This window comes from Ammodytes marinus (assembly GCF_949987685.1).
Source record: "Ammodytes marinus genome assembly, chromosome: 21".
Taxonomy (NCBI): Eukaryota; Metazoa; Chordata; class Actinopteri; order Uranoscopiformes; family Ammodytidae; genus Ammodytes; species Ammodytes marinus.
Genome location: NC_137225.1, coordinates 1195978 through 1222846, shown reverse-complemented (window position 1 = coordinate 1222846; position 26869 = coordinate 1195978). Strand labels below are relative to the sequence as shown.

At 38.2% G+C, this 26869-nt stretch overlaps 1 protein-coding gene across 1 annotated transcript; it reads right to left on the bottom strand.

The window, feature by feature from the left end:
• Positions 1 to 1037: 1037 nt before the first annotated feature.
• Positions 1038 to 25573, bottom strand: dtx3la (deltex E3 ubiquitin ligase 3L a). Its single transcript, XM_080050153.1, has 5 exons — positions 25450 to 25573; positions 24533 to 24615; positions 24273 to 24424; positions 7547 to 7758; positions 1038 to 1838 (listed from the first exon to the last, which is right to left on the bottom strand). The coding sequence occupies exons 2-5, from the start codon at positions 24612 to 24614 to the stop codon at positions 1769 to 1771; spliced, it is 516 nt and encodes a 171-aa protein (XP_079906279.1). The 5' UTR covers position 24615; positions 25450 to 25573; the 3' UTR covers positions 1038 to 1768.
• Between the last annotated feature and the right edge of the window lie 1296 nt (positions 25574 to 26869).

Here is a 26869-nt window from a genome sequence, read left to right as displayed (position 1 = left end):
TCAAGTTGGAAGTAAATGATCACGCTGGCTACGCGCCATCTTATGCCTCGTTTCCACCGAGTAGAGCGGGTCGGATCGGAGCGGCTCAGAGCGGGACAGCTCACTTTTAAGAATCTCGGTGTTGTTTCCACCGCCGACCCTACCCTTACTGGTAGGGCGGGGTTTAGGCTGGACTGCGATAGCCGACGCCAGAATGTGGGTCAAACTATCGGGCTGTGGGAACAACTGTGGTCAAGCCAGCGGTCTCTTGTTTTTGCTTGGTCAAACCAGCCGCTTCTTTAGTTATTCCCCCCGTGTTGTGAGCACAGAGACGGCTCGGTGCAACTGATAGAGACAGTGAGCGAACAGCACTGGCTGCGGCAGCTACGTGACATCGTAGCAGTGGGACACAGTGTAGCCAACTGATTCATTTAATGACGAGGAAAAACACCACACAATAAACAGTGCCGCGCTCACATTTTCGCCAAAACTCTCTTCACTCTAGCCGAGGTGACTACAAACGGCGGAGACGATTCAAACCAGCCGCTTCTTTATGTATTCCCCCCGTGTTGTTGTGAGCGTGTATTACTACTATCTATGGCGTAAACACACAGAGACCGCTCGGCGCAACTCATAGAGACAGTGAGCGAACAGTGCTGGCTGCAGCAGCTACGTGACTATGGGACACAGTGTAACCAACTGATTAATTTATTGACGAGGAAAAACACCACACAATAAACAGAGCTGTGCTCACATTTTCGCCAAAACACAAGACTCTCTTCACTCTTGCCGAGATCTACACATGGCGGAAATGATTCTTTCGACCAATCAAATGACGGCAGTGTGTAGCTCCGCCTTCTCATGCATTTTCGGCCCGCTTTCAGGCCGCTAGTACCCCTACGGAGGAGTACTGAGATCGGGAGCGGCTCAGAGCGGTTAGGTGCGCTTAAACCGTACCCTACCCAACTTTTGGCAAATGAAAAGCCAAACTACCCGGACCGAACCGCTCCGACCCGACCCGCTCTACTCGGTGGAAACGAGGCATTAGTGTCATTACTTTCTATACACACAGCATTCTATATATTAGTTAACAACCACAGGCGTTCTATCAGCTATACATATGGTCTCCAACATGTACATTGCTAATAATTCTATAGATTATCCGTCACCCAAGAATTTGGCCAGACGTTTGTTCTGTTAAGAAAAAGGCAAAAGAACGACAAAAATGTTCTATGGGAAAATGAAACGGAATGTTCGGAGCTGCAGTGTTTGACACCATAGCTAGAGTGCGGGGCAACTTTAAAATAAAGAAGTTCAAAAGTTTTAAAATCACGTGTTCAAACATAAAAGATTGCTTTGACTTAAAAGTATCATAAACTTTCATGATAAATAACATCTTATACAACAAATGCATTTTATCTATAGGCCTACTATGTTGCTGTTCAGTATGTTGAGTGTACATTATTCTCTGTACTGATTAAAAATATACAGGAATATGGCCCATTTATATTTTCCGAAATCATTGACGTCCTATAATAAGTTTAGAAAGTAATGTATTTTTAATAATATAATAAAATAATCAGTTCACCTGAGGACATGTTATTGCACATATGACGGTTCCAAAGTTAGAGTATATACTGTACATGTTATAATAAATACATTTCAAGTGTAAAAAACCCATGTTACACTCCAGATCACATATTGACAACAACTCTCTGCTTTCATATGTCCATCCAGCAGTGTGTGTGTGTGTGTGTGTGTGTGTGTGTGTGTGTGTGTGTGTGCTCTGTTATTCAATGCCTTTATCTCTCAGGAGCTGTCTCACATTCTTCAGGTAGTCAGGGTCTGGGTAGCCATCACTGAAAGAACACAAAGAACAAAGACATTGATTCTGTTACATTTGACACAATACTTCTCAGAAGCAAAGACAATATTCTTGACGTCAGCTATGATAAAGCATTAGTGGTTTTTCTAGGGGTGGTGGCACTGACTCATTATCCGCCATCAGCGCCAGCTGTTTGGAGAGGTTTTTTTGGCATTTTGGAGACAAGGAGTTCGACTGGCGAAAAGGACTGAGAAGAAGTTTGTCACACACCAAATATGAACCAGCCTACTTCGTGTGAATACACTTCAAACATCCACATTCCAGAGGGCGCTTTGCCGATACCTGACATAACTGCACCAGTGTGCTGGTGGTCTGGAGGTGAGTCAACCAAACATCCACTCCAAATAGGCAAGAATGCATTCACCCTGTCGCTATGCATTCACGTAGGGACAATACGTTATGGGATGGCAAGCCTCAGAAGATCTCCAGAGAGTTATCACGGGCCAGTTAAGCATAGTTCACCAAACATTGTTGTGGAAATTAGCTTCAAAACAAGTCAAACCAAACATTGTTTTTTTTTAAGATTTTCATTACAAGATAGTTTAACTTGCAGAACAACACTGAATCACATGCGGGTCTACCACTACAATTACAGTGAACCTGTATTTATCTGTCTGTGAAGACCCTAGAGTTGGTTGTGGAGAGACAGGTGTTACCCAAGCTGCTGATGACTTCACAGCCCTACAAAGCCTACTGCTCAGAGTCAAACCTATCCGTCTGTCTGTATGTCTGTCTGTACTGTATATATATTCTTATCAACAAGTTAATTATAATATTAGCTAGCCAGCCATATAACATACCAATATTGTTTCCATGTGATGCTTTTTCCCCCTCTTTTATTTTTTACTTTTGGTGGCCTCGATTTGCTTTTTTAATGACATGATTGTTCAAAAGTTATCAGCATCAAATCACGCTAGTGTTAACTGTATTGCAGGAGTCGACTACACCATTTGTACATTTTAGAAAGGGGTAGCGTATGTTGTTTAACATTCAAGAAGAAGTATGTCCACTAAGTATCTGGGCAACTGTAATGAGCATATCAAAGCTAAACTCACCAAACATCCTCAAAACAAGAAAGGGTTTGGGTTTTCTTCACTTAAACATAAGAAGTTTGCTTCAGCACAATAAACTAGACCATGTTAACATCTTAGTATCTCAGGCTGACCCAGATGTCTTGGTTCTGACTGAATCATGGTTGAAGAGCAGTACACATGACTCTATGGTGGCAATAAATGATTATAGTTTATTCAGAATAGACAGGACCACACGGGGTGGGGGAGTGGCTGTCTATGTTAAATCACATTATTCTGTATCATTACTACATGCTGTCTCTGTTCGAAGCTGCTTTGAATTTATTGCTTTGGAATTGTCTTTATCATCCAATGATTGTTTTGTTGTAATTGGTGTGTACAGGCCCCCTTCAGCAGTAAATAGCTCCTTGAGTGAGCTAGCACATTTAATCTCTCCATATGTAAATAGAGAGGTCATTATGATGGGTGATTTTAACATTGACTGGCTTTCTGGTGCCTCTGAACCAGGGGCGGTTCTACAGGGGGGCAAGGGGGGGCAGCGGCCCCCCCACTGAAGAGCCTTGCCCCCCCAGCTGCCCCCCTAACTTTTGCATTCTCAAAAATGTACTTATAAGAACAAACCGCCACTATGTCAACAAGCCACTCAAATAATTTAAACAAACAATACATTGAACAAAAGTAAATTATTTTAAATCTAATCTTATGCCCTGCCCCTCAAATACTTAGCCACGGCCCTGCATCATATGCGCATATCAGCGATCACACAGTTTGTCACACACAGCGACTCAGCGCGCTGCTGTGCCATGCAGCCCTGCGAAGAGTAACTGACCTGCTCCGAGCATCTTAAGGTGAAGTCAGTTTACCCTTGTGAATTTTAAACACACCAATTTAACTTAAAGTTAAATTTGTAATGAATGTAATGCAATGTAAAAGTAGCTAATTCATCGATAAGAGCACATCCATTCATCGTTGGCCAAAAGGGAAATCACTGGCTTGTGACTTGTAGGAGCATATTGCCCTTTTATTAATTTGTAGGCCTATTGTAGTACAGGCAAGAGCTTGATAAAAATATTTAAAAAAAACTTGCATGTTCGGATCCATACAATTTAACAGTGGATCGCCGTTTCGAGAGAGAGAGAGAGAGCGAGCGAGAGAGAGAGAGAGAGAGAGAGAGAGTTGCCGTTTCTGAGGCATTGAGTTACTACGGAGATCGATCATGTTTGTTTGAATAGCCAAACATAGCCTACTAAAAACTCTCACATATCACAGCAAACGAGCGGCACAAATTAAACCAGGTTACATTAGGCTATCACATGTTAAAGACATGAATAAATAAGTGGAGGAAAAGAAGAAATAAATGTGAGGGATGAAGAGGAGGTTTTATATTCAGACAGAGGGACAGAGGCAGGTAGTGATCAGCAGGCAGGTGAAAGGTAGGCAGAGGGTCTGACTGCAGTCCCAGCCTAAACTACTGTATTGTTATTCTCCTTCCATATAAATTCCACTAGACTAGAATGATATGTCATGTCACTCAAAATAACATGTTTCAATGATTGCCTGTTTTCTGTTGTAGCAATGTGTTGTATGGGGTAAGCTATGTAGGCTTAAGACATAGGCTACAAATGTCTTATTTTATCAGAAATGATGATCAATATAATATATATGGGGATTCCCGCTACCGTCCTCCCATGCCCCCATGCCAAGACCTCTTGCCCCCCCTTCGCCACCCCATGTAACATTTTCTAGATCCTCCCCTGCTCTGAACCTTTTAAAGAAATATGTAGCAACCTAAATCTTACACAAATAATAACTGAGCCCACAAGACCAAATCTAAAAAACCCAGCAAAATCAACTTTGATCGATTTAATATTATCAAATCAAAGCAATAAAATAGTTTCTGCTGGTGTCTTTGAGCTTGGAATCAGTGATCACTGCCCGGTGGCCTGTATCAGAAGTATTCATCTTAAAAAATCTCAACCCAAAATCATCATTAAGCGTAATTTTAAAGGTTTTAACGAGCAAGCATTTTTAAATGAACTCTATCAAAGTGACATTCATCTCACAAGTGAAATATCTGATGTGGAATTGGCCTTAGAATTTTTCACCAATACTTTCTCCTCCATTTTGAACAAGCATGCACCCCTTAAAAAGCACAGAGTAAAAAATAGATCAAACCCCTGGTTCACAAATGAATTGTCCGATATATTTGCAGAGAGAAATAAAGCATGGTCCCTAGCTAGACGCTCTGGTGAAAACTCCAAGTGGACTGCTTTCAGACAAATCAGAAATAGGTGCATATCCATGGTTAGGAAAGCTAAATCAGACTACTACCTCGAACTAATTTCAAACTGCTACTCCAACCCTGCACTATTTTGGAAGGCTGTGAATTATAACAAAAACAATTCTAGCACTGTTCCCAGTCAGTTAAAAATAAATGATCATATTTTAAATGATCAGAAAGAAATTGGTTTAGCTTTCAATAAACACTTTATAGCTGCTGGTAAACTCTTTCACAATGGAGTATCTACGCCTTCTACGCCTACCACCACGAGAAATAAAAATAGCATACCACCTGTCTCTAAAACTCCTCTTTTCAGCCTTGTTCAAGTCCCAACAAGTATTGTTGTAGATGCGCTTCTTGCCATCAACCCCAGGAAGTACATGGGAGAGGACAATTTGGACCCATTTTCAATAAATCTCTCTGCACTTATCATATCAAAACAAATAACCCATATTTTTAATCTTTCCATCTCTTCTGGTATTGTTCCTAAAGTCTGGAAAAAAGCTCACGTCATTCCATTACATAAAGGGGGTGACAAAAGTGATCTTAACAATTACAGGCCAATTTCCAAACTCCCATGCCTGGCAAAAATTCTAGAATCAGTCATTAATACTCAGTTGAAATCCTTTTTATCCAGTGCTTCCATTTTGAGTCCATTTCAATCTGGTTTTAGGGCAGGCCACAGTACTATATCTGCTGTCACTTTGGTCTTAGACAACATTGTTACAGCTATCGATAAAAAAATGCACTGTGCAGCACTTTTTGTTGATCTGTCAAAAGCTTTTGATACTTTAGATCACCATTTGCTTTTAGAGAGGCTGCATGAAATTGGTTTTGATTATTCTACATGTAGCTGGTTTAGGGACTATCTCTCTGATAGACAGCAGTCAGTTAAGCTGGGAAGCTACCAAACTGAGTTTTTAACAGTTACAAATGGTGTTCCGCAGGGCTCAATTTTAGGTCCAGTCCTATTCACAATTTACATCAATAACATTGTTTCATCACTACAAAACTGCCATGCCCATTTGTATGCTGACGACACTGTACTGTATTGCATTTCTGATTCAGTGCAACAATCTGTTCAGAACCTACAGAGCTCTTTTAACACCCTGCAGAACTGTCTAGTGGATCTCAGGCTTGTCCTTAATATAGAAAAAACAAAATATATGTGCTTTTCCAGAGCAAGAATTACACATTTTAATGATCTTATTATTCACACAAATAATGGATCTCATATTGAAAGAGTCACTGAATATAAATATCTTGGCATCTGGATAGATGAAAAACTCTCTTTTACATTTCACATAAAAAATCTTGTCTGTCGTCTCCGACAAAAGATTGGCTATTTTTATAGGAATAAAGCCACCTTCCCGTTGTTCAGTAGGAAAAGGATTATTGAGGCAGTTTTTATGTCTGTCCTTGATTACGGTGATGTGGTTTATCGGCATGCATCTCGTTCATGCCTTAAACTCCTAGACTCTGTATTTCACTCTGCTTTGAGATTCATTACAGGAGATGCTTATGATACACACCATTGTGTTTTATATGAAAAGGTTGGGTGGTCCTCCCTTAAGGAGAGACGTGATGCACATTGGCATATTTTTATATATAAAGCTCTGACTGGAAAGCTACCACTATATTTGACAGAAATGCTGCTTATTTCAGATGGGCTTTATCAAACCCGCTCAACTGACATGCTCATGTTATATGTCCCCTATGCCCGGTCTGAGCTTGGTAAAACCGCTTTTAGCCATAGTGCCCCTGACTCCTGGAACAGCCTACAACATACAATTAAAATAAATACACTCATAACTGTTAACCAATTTAAAATTATTATTTTGAATCAGCCCCTCTACACTTGTAACTGTTTTAATTAGGCTATTATGTCTCTCATTCAATTGATCTGAATGTTTTAAATTGTTGTTGTCTGTGTGTGTGTGTGTGTGTGTGTGTGTAAACTTGTTATGTATTCTCATTGTATATTGTGTATATGTACAAACTCGACGTCATTGTAAAAGAGGGTCACCCCTCAATTGATCTTTCGAGGTTAAATAAAGGAAAATGAAATGAAATGGTTTACTTTTATTCTAATGAAGTGAAATGTGCAGATAAGCTATTTATTCCAGGTTTTCTGAAGTCCCTTGTCATGTAGTAGCTCTTGTGACTTAGTTCCTGTATCATACTATTCAATAGTAAAATCATTTTAAGACTGTCTCAATGAGAAAGGGACAGAGGTTTTTTCTACTCATCCTTTGTCCTCCAAAAGGATCCTATATTAAACTGAAGAATTTATGAAAAATGTTGTTGATGCAATATTAGTCAATTCTCAGTGATCAACAGGGTCCATCTATGATTATAACATGTCCTTACACTCTGCTCCCTCCGTCTGGTTGTGTTTTCAGGGGGATTGAAGTGGTAGTGACCATGTCCTCTCCATCCTTGTTGGTGGCGACAGCAAACAGGAGCTGCTGGTTGAAAGCCTTGTCCAGCTGCTTCAGAACCCTCCTTCCCTCCCGGCTGTCAGGCAGGTAAGCACAGAGACGCAGCCCCGCATAAGGCTGGCCAGGGTTAGGGTGTTTCTCCTGCCAGAAGAAAAGCTATACGTTTTAGTGGCACAGAGAAAGAAAAAAATACGGTCTCCTATGAATTCTATTTACATTCAGTGAATGTGCATTGGCTGATACAATCAAATGAAACATAACTGATCTCCTAATAAAGTACACTGTCTAATTTGTTTTTGCTACAACACAGGGGTTTGAAATGGTTCTGCGAGGTCAGGATTGTTGCACAGGGTTTAGGTCCAGTCTAATGCTTGATTTCACACATCCTTCACTAATCCATGTGCTTTAGTTGCTTACACCTAACCCTACTGTATTTGTAAAAACTGCTTTACTTATATAACTATAACTATAGCTATACACTATGTGCTTTGAGTTGCCTCAAAAGAACCATAAAATCCTTTACATTTTAAGAAGCCCAGTGGATAACAAATGAAAAACACTGGCATCAATATAAACATCCCCATTAGCAGTAGTATAATAATAGTCCACATAGTTGTGTGATCTGGCTATTATAATGAAATTAATACATTCATGAATGCAAACCAAATATATATATATATATATTAATCTCACCCCATGTTATGTGGTTTCAAGAATGGCTGATATCCAAATCAAAACTCATAACGTAAAAAATAAAAGCATGAACTCTCTGCTGCTTCACCTTTTAGCAGGTTTTAGTTTGCATCCTCCTGTAGCTCTGCTAACCAGTCTAACCAGTTCATCAGCTCAACTCAGAAAGAATGATGCCACAAACTCTATAGAAATCTGTGCTCTGTGTAGAGATCTTTCAGTTTCTTTCACTCTTAACAAGTACTACTCTCCTGTAAATTACTGTTTATATTCATGTTTAAGAGATCATCACCTAGCAGAAAGTGAGAGATATTTTAGGGTTGTGTGTGATTTTGTTTTGGTATAATCTTGGTAAAATACAATGTATCTTCCAATTATTCAGCACAATAATAGCACACCAGAAAAGGCACTACGCCTTTTCTGGTGTGCTATTTTGTTTGTGTGTGTGTGTGTGTGTGTGTGTGTGTGAGTGTGCCGACCTATCCAACAGGGAACCTAAGATCGTAACACATCCACTAACAGTGGACTCCAAAACTAACAGGGGACATTTTTCAAGTCCCCTCTTGGACATGCTTTAAATCATCTTAAAAACATGTATAATACCTTCTGGTAAATTTTCATAACTTTTGCTAACAGGGGACTTGGAAGTGTGTGAGTGTTAATTTCATATCTGGGACAGCCTCTGCCTGCCCTGGCCTGGCCCATTCACACACGTCGTTTAAACACTCCTCTATTGTCTGAGCCCCAGGGAGTCGTTCAGGCTGTGAAGAGCTGTTGACAGGCTACTTACTGCAGACACCAGTCTCTTGAAAATAGATTTGTATTTTGTTTTTGAAACTAAATATATATGTTGAGTTGAAGTGTTAATAAAAGTTTTATAAAGGACGAAAGATAGATATAAACAAACATGGGAAAAAAGATCAGCAGTAAGATCCTTTATTTTCTTGCCAATGTGATTCTCTGTCTACTCTCCACTGTCAGACTACTCATGTGTGGCAGATTAAAAGAGAAAGGTATGTTCTTTGTATTTTAATTCATTGCAAAAAACAAATTGATCATCAGACTATTATTTATTATCAGAACATTTTATAGGTCAAGACCTTTAGAATAGTCCAGTCCCTCAAAATTAATTTACTACTAATCTTTAAAAGAAGAGGTTTTCAATCAATTTGACAGTGTACTTGTGTCTTCAATCTATATTTATTTTGTTTATTTCACAATCACAGAGAAAGGTCCACACTTCCACTGTATCTAATGACTGGAGTCCACTGTTGGTTGGCATGGTGCGACTTTCACACTCCATCGTGGATGAATTTAAAAGGAATAAACCAAACTGGATTATTTCTTTATTTTCAAAATTCCCTTTATTAATCTTTATAAGAAGAGGTTTTCAATCAATTTGACAGTGTACTCGTGTCTTCAATCTATATTTATTTTGTTTATTTCACAATCACAGAGAAAGGTCCACACTTCCACTGTATCTAATGACTGGAGTCCACTCTTGGTTGGGATGGTGCGACTTTCACACTCCATCGTGGATGAATTTAAAAGGAATAAGCCAAACTGGATAATTCTTAAGGGGAAATAATAATGTCAATGTGGTCTAAAATGTCTTATGTGTGTCATACTAATTGACCCTACCTGCAGTACTACATTCTCCAAATGTAACGGAGAGTTAAGGAGATTGTCTCTGGACCATCTCAGACCTGGCTGAACAGCTACCCAAAGCCTGCAGAATGTGAAGACAGTTCAGCTGCCAATTTGGTTCTCTGTCTACTCTCTCCTGTCAGACTATGGGTGACAAGTTAAAAGAGAAAGATACGTTCTTTGTATTTTAATTAATTGCAAAAACAGATTGATCATCAGACTATAATTTTACAATCAGAACATTTTAGAGGCCTAGACCTTTAGAGTAATTCAGTCCCTCAAGATTCCCTTTAATAATCTTTATAAGAAGAGGTTTTCAATCAATTTGACAGTGTTCTTGTGTCTTCAATCTATATTTATTTTGTTTATTTCACAATCACAGAGAAAGGTCCACACTTCCACTGTATCTAATGACTGAAGTCCACTGTTGGTTGGGATGGTGCGACTTTCACACTCCATCGTGGATGAATTTAAGAGGAATAAACCAAACTGGATTATTTCTTTATTTTTTTGGCATTGTTATGCTTTACTGATAGTGTAGAGACATAGTTGAAATGGGGCAGAGATGCTAGGGCGTATTCACACCTGCCGTGTTAGTACACCTGAACAAACTCAGTGTGCATCTCTCAGGCTGCTGCAGTTTGTTTGTGGTGTGAATTTGGCCGGACCCGAGTTGGGTCCGGCCAAATTCACCAGAATGCACAAAATGGTATGTTTGAAGCACATTTTTTTATGGTGGACTACCCCCAGACCCCCACTTATGTTGAAGTGAAACCGAAGCCCTTGTTCTTGCCACCCAAAAATTATCACTGGCCCCATCCTGGCCACCCCAATGAAAATGTCCTTGCTCTGCCACTGGACCCGACCTTAATGCAGGAAGCACTGTGCATTTTCCTTCTTTTCTTTTTTAATAAATCGCCATCAGCTTAACATCACGGGAAAGTGTTGTTGTTGCCATCATTAAGAAAATGAGTTTTGGTTTGACCGGGAGCCCTGAGCCAATAGGCTTCAGGCCTATTACATTTGATAGTGAGGATGAGTAAAAACGCCGTGTTCAATGATCAGATGAAAGAGAGGGGAGTGTCTAAACGGAGTGTTTTGCTTCTGATGGTAACAGGTTCGACCGATAATGGGCCAACTGTCCCTTGTCGGTTTGGCGCGACACACATCTGACAGTGTGTCAGCTCCAGCCTATTCTTCTTGTGAGCTGTGCGTCCAGCAGCAAAAATACAGTGAAAATAATGTTTCACATTGTAGGCTACAAGCCACAAAACGTGACATTGACATACATATTTAGACAATATAAAACAACAATAATGTGATGTTTTTCTTTTTAATGTATAGGTCTAGATGTATTTATTTATTATTTTGAACTCTATATAATCAGGCAGTAGTTTTACTCTCTCTCTCGCTATCTCTCTCTCTCTGTGTGTGTCTCTCTCTCTTAATCTCTCTCAAAAATTTAAATGACTCACAGTTTATAGCCTAAAGATGTAAATGACACACAGTTTTTTGTTGATGGCACCAAATCACTAAACAGATCGCAGTATGGAATATTTCCATGATTGTTTACAGTTTGGCAGTTCACTGTGTGCTTCCTGCGGCCTATTGCACAAAACCAAGATAAGATTTACCTAGGATATTTCTGTTATCCTGGCTTGCTTAAGCCATGATTCAGTTGCACAAAAGTTTATCTTATTCAGTTGCATCCTTGGTTCAGTCAGCTGTCACTCTGAATTCATGCTGTTTCAACAGTTATTCTATGATCATGTACCACATCAAGGACTACAATTTCATTCAGTTAAATATTCCTGCTTGTATTATCTTTATTTAACCTGAACCATTTCTAATCAAATTAAATACATTATATTTTTATGGTGGAGAAGAGACGAACCGATGGAATATGCTGCCCTCACGATTCACTGTCAGCCCTTCCCTGATGTATTTACATTCACTATTCCGCAAAAACTCTTTCAAACATCACAACATTTCCATCAAACTGGTGCTTAGAACTGGTGCTTAGAACCTGTACTTTTCCAGCTGAAGGCCTATTTGTTTATTTCCAACAGTCCAATCATGTTGCATTTCAGTAGGCTACATTTGTATTATGTAGCCATCTCTAAATGACTGATCTGTAAGCATTGGCACTAAAAGATTTACCGGAAAACAAAATTGTTTTGTGCAGATCACTTTGAGATCCCTACATTACAGCGCATTGTATTTGATTTGCGTCGAGATACTGGATTTTTTTAATCCATGTTTGTTCCATCCAAATGAAAACAAAAGAAATGCCTCACATTTTTTACTTTGTGTCATGAATCTAGAATATATGAAAGTTTAACTTTTTCAGTGGACTTTTATTGCTTAAAAGAGCTTTCAAGGAAGAGTTGCATATTTTAAATTTTTTCAAGTTTACTGCCTTGTTAAGATCCTTTTTTGAGTATATTGTATTAAAGGATTTGATTTCCAACAAAAGTTAAATGTTGATTGCACTCAACCTATTTTAAATGTAATTTGTATCAAAGCATCTTCTCCAATACAGCGGAAGGAGGATGACCCATGTCACAGTCACTCTGAATTCAACATAACATCTTGGCTATTGAAGTTAGCTGTTGTTGTTGAAGGCCTAACGACCGTCGTCAGACACAGGTACCCATCCCCCACACTGCATACGATCAGAGAGTGACACAGGCTGTCACAGATAGAAACAGCACTCGCCTGCTCTGAGTCACTGAGGCACAATCCCTAAAGCCTCAAGCCCCAAATGTTAAAATGGCACTTTTTTCTTTACCTTTGCAATGCAATTTCTATTACATTTAAAGGGGCTTGTTTGGCATGGAAAATAAGTGTTAACTTTACCAAAGCAATAGTAAGGAAATAAGATAAAAAGCCTAAATGAATTCTAGTTAACAAATTAATAAATAAAAGTACTTACCAGAGAATATATTAAAAAATATGCACAAACGTTATAGTTGGCTTGTGACTTTATTTTTTACATTAACTGTAGGCTATTCTTCCCTGCCGAGGCTCTTTAGAGATTGACTGCCTGATGTGAACGTGTTGCAGGCTCTTGCCTTAGTGAGTGGAGGGCAGGTAAATATCAAGAAATACATTTATTTATTTTCAAAAATGCATCACAAAGCAAAAGTCTGACACGTCTCATATCTCAAGACAACCTGTCACAAGTCTCTTATATTTTACTCTCAGACTAGAAGTTTTTACAGAGACAGGAGATCTCATATTTGCAAGACCACATCTTGATTCCTTTTAAGATCATGATAATTTCACATACTGCAAACAGGATCTTTATTAAAGGGACACCTTTTAAAGTCATACTGTAGAGTAGGGCTGGGCAATCATTTGATTACAATTATTAATTGCGATAAAACTTGCGTTGATTATGACGATAAGCTTTTGACATAAATGCTTGATATGAAAAACAAAACAAAAAAACAGTCCTGATATGAATTTACCAAACAGCCAAAGCAGAAATAAACTCAACAGCCAGTCAGATTGCACTTTTTGCTGTTCCTGTCTAAGTGCACGCCCATTTCCTGGTGTGACGTGCATGTTTGAGCTTCCAGCGGCAAGGAAAGAGGAGAGCCATGTGTAGTCACCTCGGCAAGAGTGAAGAGAGTCTAGCGAGAAATTTCTAGTAAAACCAGTAATTTGTATTTTACATCTTTAAGTTTAGAAGTCAAAGCTTTTTTTGTAATCAACATTATGTTCTATAGGTTACAAGGCAAGCTATCTTTTTCATTTTTTCATTTAACTTTTATTTATCCTTTTATCTATCTTATATTGTTAGGTGAAGTTAAAACATGTTTGTGAAGATCAATGTTTATAATAAAATGTGATTCAATTCTATCATCACATATCAAAACAATATTATTTTGAGGAACCTGGAACCAACTAGAATATGTTTGTAAACCAAACTGTGGGCCCTGCTGCTGTAAACAACAGTGAAACAGTAACTTTTCAGGAAGCTTTCTAACTTCAAACAGTGTTCCAGGGATCACATTTTCCTGTGAGGAAAGTTTGTTTATTCAGTTTGGAGAATATACCTTAGAAAATGTTCACTTCTCTGACACACACACATGTATACACTGCAGCTTATTTCTGACCACAGACAGAATTTAAAGATCTATTCCCATTTTTGTGAGACTTTTTTAGAAGAGCCTTTCACTGTTGTTTATTTTTTTCTAATTTAAGGAAAAACATAACGTCCTTAAGCCTGATAGAAATAAATGGGGGTTAAGGAGATTTTCACATAAGTAAACTATGACGTCTTGCCAGAAGGGAAGTGAAGGCTAGTATTTCTGATTGCAACTAGTAAATGTGGAGTTGTTGCCCGCCAAAATCATAAAAAGGCAGTCCAGAATGTATGTAGTCTGAGACAATAAAAAAACGTATGACTAAATTTAGATGACGAGGTGTGGCATCTGTCACACTGGTCCACAACATTTGGATAGATTTTAGATTTGCTGAAATGGACTCTATGTAACACTTTAACTATATAAGCTGCAGCCTGGCACAAGGAGAAGATGAGCGTATACTATGTACCACCTTATCCCATCATTGATCTGTCAAATTTACCCCAGGCTCACGCTACCAAGCATTTTTAGTTTTGACAGCCAAATTGTTTTCCAGAGCCATGAGTTTGTCATAAATCTTAGAAATGAGCAATTTCTGGTGAGGTTTAAAGGTGTTGCTGGAAAAAAGGTGTGAAGTGTCTACTTTGAATAGAGACAATGCAGGCCGGGGGTTGGGTAGAGGGGCAGTCAGCAAGAGCATGGTTTGGCAGGTATGCATGTTGAGGACAAGGGTGACCTTTAACATCAATGGAAAGTTAGTCTGTATAAGTAATATATCTTTATTAAATGAATGATCCCAATAAAACAAATCCAGAACAATATTAATCACAGACTCAAAAGATGGAAAATCAGCAAACTATTTATTTTTTTAATTTTATACAGTTTGAACAATTTTAGTTACTTCACACAAAGATCTTACTATTTTCTTTGAGGAGAGTGAAATTATTTCACATGAAATTGTTTATTTTATAACATGTTAGTTTTTTAGGTAAACAAAAATAAATTAAATCAGAAGTTTGCCTCAATAATTCAAAATGTTATTATATTTTATTTCATATTTTATTGATATGTAACATTTTCAAATGTAGTATTTATCTTTGTAAACATACTATAATTGTAATACAAAAAACAATTCCTGCAATTTTGCATTTACTGTAAGAGTGCAACTCTCACTGATGGAGTGAATAGCTTCTTATTTCCTAAACAACCACGTCAGAAGACATATGCTGTGGTTTGGGAAAAGATGTAACTCTGTTTCAGAGGAGTGAAATTATGACTAAATTTACATGAGGAGGCGTGGCATACGTCACACTGGTCCACACCATTTGGATACATTTCAGATTTGCTGAAATGGACTCTATGTAACACTTTAACACTGTATAAGATGCAGCCTGACACAAGGAGAAGATGAGCTTATACTATGTACCACCTTATTGATCTGTCAAATTTACCAAAGGCTCACGCTCCCAAGCATTTTTAGCTTCGACAGCCAAATTGTTTTCCAGAGCCATGAGTTTGTCATACATCTTAGAAATTAGCAATTTCTGATGGGGTTTAAAGGTCAGAAGGTCTTCCCATGGTTGGTTTATAGAGAGAGAAGGATAACACGAAAAAAGAGAAGAGGCACAATGTCTAATTTGAACGTACATAAATAAATGGGATGTAGGTACATTAAAACCTTTTGGGAAGTCTGAAAAAGTAGCAAAGTGCCCATCCTTATGAAGGTCTGAATACCTAAATGCCTTTATTTTGCCATAACATGTAGGATATATTCCCAACAGATGGGGGGAATAGATGATTGTTCACTATGGGCATCAGAGTGGATGCAGAGGAAAACATAAAATGGCGCCTAAACTGGAACCAAATCTTCAGAGTAGATAGCACAATAGGATTCCTTGTGAAACTAGAAGGGTTAATGGGCTTCAAAGTGAATTTGAAAGGTAAATTCCATATTTGTACATGTTTCTCTTGTAAGGATCTATCAATTGATTATGTTGGTAAATAAATGATTTCCTACATGGCTGGATATTTTTAGGGAGCTACTCTAGGCTTAAAATAAAGTTACTAAAGGAACCAGATATCCAACTAAGTTTAGCTTAAACATGTTGGCGCATACAACTGTTACCATACCTCTTTTAATAAATCCACTATATTTATGTTTGCAAGGAGATGTATGCAGCCTCTGGGAGAGACACAGCATCACAGTCTTATAACACAAGTCCAACTCACTGCCAGTGTTGCTGTAGAAAATGTGTGAAGTGCCTACTTTGAATAGAGACAATGCAGGCCAGGGGTGGGGGTTGAAGGGCTGCCAGCAAGGGCATGGTTTGGCAGGTATGTATGTGGGGGACAAGAGAGTGACCTTTCACATCAATGGAAAGTTAGTCTGTATAAGTAATATGTCTTTATTAAATGAATGATCCCAATAAAAGCAATCCAGAAAAATATCAATCAAAGACTCAAAAGATGGAAAATTATTTAAATAATTATTTCACTGGAGGAAACATTACGTTTCAGTGAACTCTGGGAACCTATGTACACTGTCTGCACAATTATTAGGCAAGTTGTATTTTTGAGGATGTATTTATTATTGAACAACTAAAGTGTTCTCGGTCAATCCAAAATGTAAATTAACCTAAACCTGAATGTTTAAGAAATTAAAAGTGAGGTTTTGTCTTTTTTAAGTGAATACATATATTTGCAGAATTATTAGGCAACTATTAGTGTGCAGAATTATTATGCAACTAAATGAAAAAATAAAATTTTTCCCATTTCACTTATTTATTTGCATCTGTTAAAGTGAGAATGATAAAACCACTCAACATTTACAAATAAACATTTCTGACATGTAAAAAAAAATCAGTGACCAATATAGCCACCCTTCTTTTCGATAACTGTCACACTGTCATTCATGGAGTTTGTCAGTTTCTTGATCTGTTGACGATCAACTTTTTGTGCAGCAGCCACCACAGCCTCCCAGACACTGTTCCGAGAGGTGTACTGATTTCCTTCACTGTAAATCTCTTGTTTAAGCAGGGCCCACAGGTACTCAATAGGGTTTAGGTCAGGTGAGGAAGGGGGCCATGTCATAATTTTTCATCCTTAAGGCCTTTACGGGCTAGCCATGCAGTTGAGTACTTCGATGTATGCGAGGGAGCATTGTCCTGCATACAAATCATGGTCTTCTTGAAATATGCAGACTTTTTCCTGTACCACTGCTTGAAGAAAGTGTCTTCTAAAAACTGTCTGTAGGTTTGGGAGGTGATTTTAATGCCATTTTCAACCCAAAAAGGTCCAACTAGCTCATCTTTAATAATACCAGCCCATACCAGTACCCCACCTCAACCTTGCTGCCGTCTGAGTCGAAGTGGAGCTCTGTGTACGTTACTGATCCAGCCACGGGCCTCCAAATCTTTGGCAGTTAATTTGCGTATTTTTTTCTCAATATGTTTCTTGCGACCCTGTTGGCTATTTGCAACAAAACGTTTCATGGTTCTGTGGTCACGCCCCAATATCTTAGCAATTTCAAGAGTGTTCCATCCCTCTAAAAGACTTTATGCAATTTTTGATTTTTCAGAGTCCGTTAAATCTCTTTTTTGTCCCATTTTGCCTGAGAAAGAGAAACTGCCTAATAACTATGCACACCTTGATATAGAGTGTTGAACTCCTTAGGCCACACCTTAACTCATTACGCAAATACACATCACCTGGTATGCTTAAATTGAATAAGCACTCAATTGTATACAGCTTAAAGTTGGAAAATATGCATACAAATTATGATATGGCCAAAATACTCACTTGTCTAATAATTGTGCACACAGTGTAGTATAAATATGCAAAGATTTTAGAAATCTGTTCACCCTAGCCTGAGAAAAGGCTACAAATATTTTTTATTGTCTCTCAGGCTCTCTGGCTCAAAAGGAAGAAATCCTCCTACTACCAAAATGAAACAAAACACCAGCACATTTTTTTAGAGGGAACTTCAATTCTTTCACATGAAATTGTTTATTTTATAACATACCAGTTTTATTTGGTAAACAAAAGTAAATTAAATCAGAATTTGCCTTGATAGATCATATTTTTATTTATTAATTATCATATTTTTCTATTTTCTATTTTATTGACATTCTGATTTTTTTGTAGTATTTATTTGTGTAAATATTCTATAATTATAATACAGAAATCAATTCCTGTAATTTTGTCATCTGCTATAAGGATGACATATGCTGTGGTTTGGGAAAGATGTAACTTTGTTTCAGTGGAGTGAAATTATTGGCCTGCATTAAACAAAGAAAACTACTCAGGAAAAGATGAAACTACTAAAATCTTGTTAAGAACTGTCCAACGCATTATGAAAAGCCTGGAGAGATAGTAGTGAACTTTCATCTTTGAAGAAATGTGGTCGGGGAAAAAAAAATAATGTTCATGATGGGAGATCACTTAAAATAAATACAATTATTTGGTTGTATCAACATTTTAAATATCAACAATAGAACTCTTGGCTATGTTCAATATTGAACTTGAGAGCCTATCATCAGAGGGGTGTTTCAGGTAGCTGGTTTTGAGGCAACCCAGAGTTTGTTCGCTCTGAGTTAGTGGAAACTCTGGGTCAGTTTCAGCGCAACCGAGGGTCAGTTACTGCGGCAACATATGCCATGGGTCTAACCTGCTGGATAGGTGGTTAGACCTACCCTGAGTTTGTTTTCACTTTACGCTGCAGCTCCGACTGAAGAAAGAGTGTCACTGTCACACGCGTGACTGTACAGTTTGAAGCAAAATCACTCCATAGAAATCTCCATCGGGATGTTTTGATCATTTCCTGATGATTTTACGTTTGACCGATCATTTATCTGATCAGTAGCCTTGTTCTCAGCCCTTGGTCCGTTCATATAGGCGGCCCCCTTACACATCGTGACATGCTCTACATTCAGATTAATAAACCTATTAGTATTGTATGCTTTTTAACGTCTGTGCCACTGAACAGATTTATGTCAGGTGGATTCATGTAACGCTGCGGCTGCACGCGATCGTTACTGTTCACTTGTGCGATCCTAAAGTCGCAGACGAGCCTCGTTAAATAGCCTAATATGAATATAAAAATTATACAATCATTTAAACTGTGATCACTTGAGGAAAATGGATCTGGTAATAAATCAATCAGGCTCTTCAATGGAAACTGTCACCTAATGTGTCTGACGCAATGTATTTCACTCCCCATTTAAAAGAAGTGACAGTCTGTTACTGCACAGTATTAGGCTATAGCTTGCCAACATATTATACAGCGAATATAAAACACTGTCAGCAATGCTGTGCCGCGCCAGCTTAATACTTTACTGCTGATATGCGTAACTTTTTAAAATAGACTATGGCTTATCAAACGGAAGCGAAATTATTCTCTTGACAAAAAATGTTTTCTCAGTTTTTTTCTGAATTGCCGAGGAGATTAGATCAGAGTTATGAGACAATATCCCCGTTAATTCTTCTCCATACCATAAGCTCATTCGTTAATATTTCTAACTCTAGTGGGAGGAGCGGAGATTTTTTTTCTTTTCTTTTTTGAGAAGTGGAGAAGTGGGAGGATCAATCACGCTCAGAGTTGATTAATCCAACGCTGATCCACTGTTCTGAAACCGAAAACCCAGAGTTGCTTATCAACCCTGCGCTCAAACTGCTTCGATTAAACTGAAAGTATGTAAAACCAGCTATCTGAAACAACCCCAGAGGGGTGTTTCAGTTGGTCAGGCCTAGGTTCTAAGCAACTTTATGTGCCAAAATAAAGCGTATCAAAATGTGTTACAGCAAATATGTGCTGTAATCAAAGCTAAAGATGGTCCAACAAGATATTTGAGTGTGTGACTTTTATTAGGCCGGGCAGTGATCCTATTGAAGCGAACTGTTGGTTTTCATTCAAGTCACTCACATTATTCAAACTGTAATGAGTAAAAGTTTGTAATGTGTTTATTTGTGTTTGATGCTGGTGTTTTTACTCTGTTTGCTCTGATAAACAGTGTAAGTTTGTGTTTTGAGATGTGTGTGACAGTGTGTTGCTTGGAATGAGTTTTGCAGGTGTTGTGAACTGTTCAGCTCAGGTGACTATTGGTAAAGCAGACTGTAGTTAGAGTGTTGCACATGTCGCTCCACTTGTGCCCACTGTCGTTCAGCTATCGTAAAAAAATATTTAAAAAAATATATGTATTACAACATTTTTAAACTCTACAAATCATTTACAAATTATATGTTGTGTTATAACTATTCTCAAATGCAGTTAATATTATTTTCATAGGTATTATTGATCTAGCTAGGTATTTATCATCCATGATGGAGTGTGAATATCATTCCATCCTAACCAACAGGGAACTTCTGTCAATTAGTGCCAACTAAACGGGGACTCCTGTCATTCCATACAATTTAGGACTGCAGGTAGGGTAAATATGTATAACATAGCACCATGCTGCTACAATCACAGACTGGTTTTCTGCCCTAAACTACCTCCATACAGTGAACTTAAAGTACATGTTGTGAGGGAATTTTCAGTCTTTAGTATGGTTAATATTAATGGTAGAGATGTATAGTTAATTTATACCTGTCTTGTGTGTTTGTCTATATCTCAGACACTAGGTCAGCCTGGTAGACTGTTAGGAGACACTTAGGTCAGTTGTATAGATGAAGTCTCATCTCCTTAAGCCCAGTTCAGACCAAAGATTCGCCTTGCAACTGCTTGCGACAAGACGGTTTTAGAACGTCGCGGGGGATAAATCGCAGCAGTGTGTACTGCTCGTTGCAGCGCGTTGCAAGCCGTTGCATGGCGTCGCAGAAGATTCAACATGTCAAATCGCAAGGTCCAGTTTTAGAACGTTTCGGCGGTCTCGTCGCAAGGAGTTGCAGTTGCAAGCAGTTGCAAGGTGAATCTTTGGTCTGAACTGGGCTTTAGACTCCAGAATGTTATGGTTCACTGTGTTCAGCTCTGAACCAAAACATTGGTACGCTTGGTGCCCGAGTCAGGGAGGTGTTAGAGATAGCACAAGGTTAATACACAGCTCTCAGGAAGTGTCTGTCAGAATTGAAGTGCAAGTCACCCGAGTTGCAGTCCGGTTCTCCTTGGCCAAGTCTGTAATAAATATTGCTTCATAATTCATCCAAGTCTCCTGAAATATTCTTCCACCTGAGTTGACCTCCAACCTTGAAAGAACTTCCATCACAAATAATTTGTGATGGAAGCTCTTCCTAATTTTGATGTTTCTAAACCCATGTTAGTAGGGTGTAAAATGTTTTTACCTTTGCTGCGCCAACTGCAATAACAACAGCATTGTAAACCCACTACAGTGTAAGCCATATGTTTAGAAATGTATACAAAATGCTATGTTGCATATTCAGGAAGAGGCGAGGTGGGAATCATCACAGTATACCCACTACACAAAACTAGGCTACACCTCTAATATATTCCATAGTGTGTATTACATATTGTTAAAAATCACAGCAACCAGCAACAGATACTTGCTGTCAGCAGACTAAATATATATTAAAACATGTTAATATCTACGAATCATGTTCAAATTATATGTTGTGTTATAACTATTCTCAAATTCAGTTGAGATTATTTTCATAGGTATTAATGATCTGCCAAAGTTTTTTTCATACATGATGGAGTGTGAATATCATTCCATCCTAACCAACAGGGAACTTGTGTCAATTAGTGCCAACTAAACGGGGACTCCTGTCATTCCATACAATTTAGGACTGCAGGTATAGTCAATATGTATAACATACAGACATTTAAGACTACATTTATAATATTTTATTTCTCTTAAGAATGATTCAGTTTGCCTAATTAAAATGCATATTTTTACCATTTTAAAAGTAATAGCAGTGTTTGATTTATTCCATAATGTGCATTACATATTGTTAAAAATCACAGCAAACAGCAACAGATACTTGCTCTCAGCAGACCAGTCATCCATGTGTTAGCCCTCTGTTCATCTAGTCAGCACCACTAAATACTTTTTATAATAGACAATTAAGATTTCACTAGAAAGTCCCCTCTCGTACTGTTAAAACTGAAAGAAGAAAATTATAACAGCAAAATAAACTGTTGTGGTTTAATACATCTTTAAAATGTAACATTGAGAACACATTTGCTTGGATAAGGTAAATGGTGTTACTAAGTCACTGATATTAGTGCATCCAATAAGTTACTTCTTATTTGATATTTATTTGCAACTAGTGGCCATGACTTTCTTTGGACGGGCAGTGTATCTATTGAAGCAAACTGTTGGTTTTCATTCAAGTCACTCACATTATACACATTATACAATCGTAACATTTTTAAAAATTCCTTCACTCCTAAAGCGATTGGGGTACTGAACACCATGTCCCGCTGATGTGTATACTGCCACTGCTGTCCTGCTTCTTGCCCTGAAGATGTCTGTGTGTAAATGTTGTTGTTGTTGCTTTTGTTGTTGTTGTGTTGTCCTGCTTGTTGTTTTTTGTATGAGACCGAAGACGAATCTCCACACCGTGGACAATAAAGATTTAACTAACTAACTAACTAACTTATTCAAACTGTAATGAGTAAATGTTTGTAATTTGTTTATTGGTGTTTGATGCTGGTGTTTTTACTCTGTGTTCTGATTGACAGTGTGTGTTTGTGTTTTGAGATGTGTGTGACAGTGTGTTGCTTGGAATGGGTTTTGCAGGTGTTGTGAACTGTTCAGCTCAGGTGACTATTGGTAAAGCAGACTGTAGTTAGAGTGTTGCACATGTCGCTCCGCTTGTGCCCACTGTCGTTCAGCTATCGTAAAAAAATCTTTAAAAAAATATATGTATTAAAACATTTTTAAACTCTACAATCATTTTCAAATGATATGTTATGTTATAACTATTCTCAAATGCAGTTCAGATGATTTTCATAGGCATTATTGATCTGGCTAGGTCTTTTTCATACATGATGGAGTGTGAATATCATTCCATCCTAACCAACAGGGAACTTGTGTCAATTAGTGCCAACTAAACGGGGACTCCTGTCATTCCATACAATTTAGGACTGCAGGTATAATCAATATGTATAACATACAGACATTTAAGACTACATTTATAATATTTTATTTCTCTTAAGAATGATTCAGTTTGCCTAATTAAAATGCATATTTTTACCATTTTAAAAGTAATAGCAGTGTTTGATTTATTCCATAATGTGCATTACATATTGTTAAAAATCACAGCAAACAGCAACAGATACTTGCTCTCAGCAGACATCCATGTGTTAGCCCTATGTTCATCTAGTCAGCACCGCTAAATACTTTTTATAATAGACATACATTTTACATACATGATGGAGTGTGAATATCATTCCATCCTAACCAACAGGGAACTTGTGTCAATTAGTACCAACTAAAAGAGGACTCATGTCATTTCAAACAGTAGAAGAGAGGACCTTTTTCTAATTAGAACCGCAAAATAAACTGTAGTGGTTTAATAAATCTGTAGAATGTAACATTGTGAACACATTCCTTTAAATAAAGATAAGGCTTGGATAAGGAAAATGTTGTTGCTATGTCCCTGATATTAGTACATCCAACAAGTTACTTCTTATTTGATATTTATTTGCAACATGTGGCCATGATTATATTCATAGTATTTGTATCATATGTTTAGTTAGTGTTAAAGTTAAAGGTATATAATCTATCTTAAAAAGAAACAAAGGGAGGTAACTGCAGCAAGCAAACACTCATTGAGTGAAACAATAGGCACAGACAGCTCCATTGATGCAGTGAATGGAGTCCACTCTTAGATGTCACCCAATGATTCAAGTCCACTGTTAGCAAATTCTTAAAAAAAAATAAAAAAACACATTTAAAGTAATATTATGACAGAAGACATTAAAAGTAAATATTCTGTTGTGTTTTTTTATTTTTTAAATGACCAGAAATAGGTTGCCACACTTGGCTGGTACCTGCGATAGTCCCCTGTTAGTAATGTAGGTGTGTCTGTGTGTGTGTGTGTGTGTGTGTGTGTGTGTGTGTGTGTGTGTGTGTGTGTGTGTGTGTGTGTGTGTGTGTGTGTGTGTGTGTTGTGTGTGTGTGTGTGTGTGTGTGTGTGTGTGTGTGTGTGTGTGTGTGTGTGTATAGTGTTCAGAAACAGTTGTAACACCTTTATGGTTGGAATTCCCCAGAATTCCAGAGAATGTGCATATCCACATAGACATTCATTGGTTTGAGCCACGCTTACCTTCTGTACTCCATCTGGGAATATGAAGCTGATCTGCAGGGTGTTGTCATCAGGGAATCCTGGAAGGTCTCTGTTTAGGATCACCCAGGTCATCTGGCCCTCTGGCTGGCAGCCAGCAACTGATTTGGACAGCCCATTCAAGCCTTCACTAGCTGCACACAAGGCAGGACAGTTTAGTCAAATCATCCATCAGTAAGTAGAAGATCATTCTGGTAAACTTGACAGACAAAGTAAATGAGTAATGTATAAATGTGAAGCACCTTGTTGTACTAGTGATGGAGGGCCCTGTCCGTTCAGATATTGGTTACAGGTGAACTTTTCACTGCTATGGCCAGAGCCCATACTGGAAAGCAAGAGGCAAACACACATAGAGATCATCAGCACACATACACATTATCAGTCAACACAGTCTAAAATGAAACAGGAGACTTCTCCTCTCAGTGGCAAATAATGCACATTTAAATGCAATTCATTTTGATTTGCACATTAATAGTTATAATGCTGTCTAATGCAAAACGGAAATTTCCCTTTCTCTGTTAACTCACAAGCTATCTCACTATCTCACGAAATCCTCCAACTTTATGGAAGTGCATTGCCAAATCACGGAAAACAGGAGGATTTATTTGTTCACATGACTGAGGATTCACACCCTGACACAAGACACTGGGTTACAATGTTGTTCGAGTCTCAGGAATAAAGGGCTGAATTGTTGTGAAACTGCAGAGTGAACTGGTTGATTTTGTTTCAAGTATTTACGTAATTGATCATTTAAGTAACGTTTGGAAAATATAATGCTTGATAAAAACTCTAACCTAAAGAATGTACCTACCCTTAGCTGGATGACACATCTGTAATGGATGTTTTCACTCTGTTTAGAATTGTTTTCCATATAAAGTGGAGCAAAGTAATTGTGGGCAAGAGCAGAAATCAAGTTTGTCAACATGCTTACACAGGGAGATTTTCTGTCAGTATGTGGTTAGCTGGTATAAAGCATGAAGATTGCTGATGACTCAATACAATCTGGTAGTCTGACTCAGTGTTGACCAGTGTTCCAGCGGATTTGCCGTCAGTGACTGCATTTAACAAACATAGGTTTTGCTGACACAACACATGCATGAAACTTTCTAAATTCTAATGTATGCCATAATGCCAAGAAATTTGATGTTACTGTCATTACCTGTTAAAATGCTCTTCTTCTCAACACCTTAGTGAGGTTTCCTCCTTCTCTGCTGTGCTGTTCTGGAGTTCAGATGTTTGCTCAGCTCATGATGACACCAAAAAGAGACAGAGACAGAAAGAGGGATATAGATAGGTGTGGCCATTGGCTGGGTTTTGTTGTACTCCTGACTGATCTGTTGGACTGGTGTAGCAGCTTTTACCGGGAATGTGTGTGTGTGTGTGTGTGTGTGTATATGTGTGTGTGTGTGTGTGTGTGTGTGTGCGTGCGTGCGTGTGTGTGCGCGTGTTTGTGTGCGTGTGTGAGAGAGAAATAGAAAGAGAGAGAGATTGAGATCATAAATCTACTTTAACTCTCCTAAATTAAGTACAATCAGCTGTTTTTATCTCAGATGGCATTATTAGCATAACTAATACTCTTTATATAAGACAAATAATGTATTATGATTATTTGATGGTGATTTCTTCCGCTATATTTTGCCCCTTTCGGTAGTCCAAGTATGTAAAATACATTGGTAGTATTAGGGCTTAGGTAGTTGGTATCTGTTTTTATTGGAGAACAAACTCACAGCTCACACTTTCTTTAACAACTATCCCCCATCTGTAAAGGTTTTTTTATTGGAAAGTGGAAGAAGAATAAAACCATTTTAATCAAATCCGCTCGGGGTTGAAGACAAGAGTTTACTTTGACCTAATGAGATTAGTGTTGTGTGGCTCTCAGTGAGAACATAAGCTTGATACTCTATCATGGTGAATGCTATAATTAGCTGTCAGGTATTACTGGCATCTGCAGTGAGAAATGAGGCTAAACTACAAACTAAATGGACAGGAGCCATGCGCTCACAGAACTCATTCCGACCAGCTCACCTTCCGTTGCCCTCCGTGTCTTTCTCCTCTCCCCTCCCTTCCCCATTGCTTCCACTTTGATTCAATCACCTTGTCTTCTCTTTTTTCACTAGCCCTGCTGCCTCCCTATTACAGCCCACTTACTCTCCCTTTGCCTCCTCGATTGCCTTCAATCGCCCCAGCTTAACCAACCGCTGTATACTCCTAGTTATTGGATAATTTGGCTTTCTCCCACATGCCTTTTTGCTAATTAAATGTAGTGTAAACTGTCTGGAGAATGTCACAATTGATTTTTCTTTTCTACAAGGCAGTGGGGAGCTATTTAATTTTAAGAACACACACACAGACGAGCGCACAGACACACATTCACACATTTACTCTGTATTACCAAAGCCTAACTTTCTACTGCTGCACCAATACTCCAGACCACCTGAACCATCTTGACATGATTTCAAAGTCAAGAATGCTTGAAAAGCTCATGTCCTCTGACTCAGAAATCCAGACCAAGAGACAGTCAAAATTTGGTCCCGGAGCAAATTCTCAGCCATCACAAGAGAGACTTGGGACCTTATTGA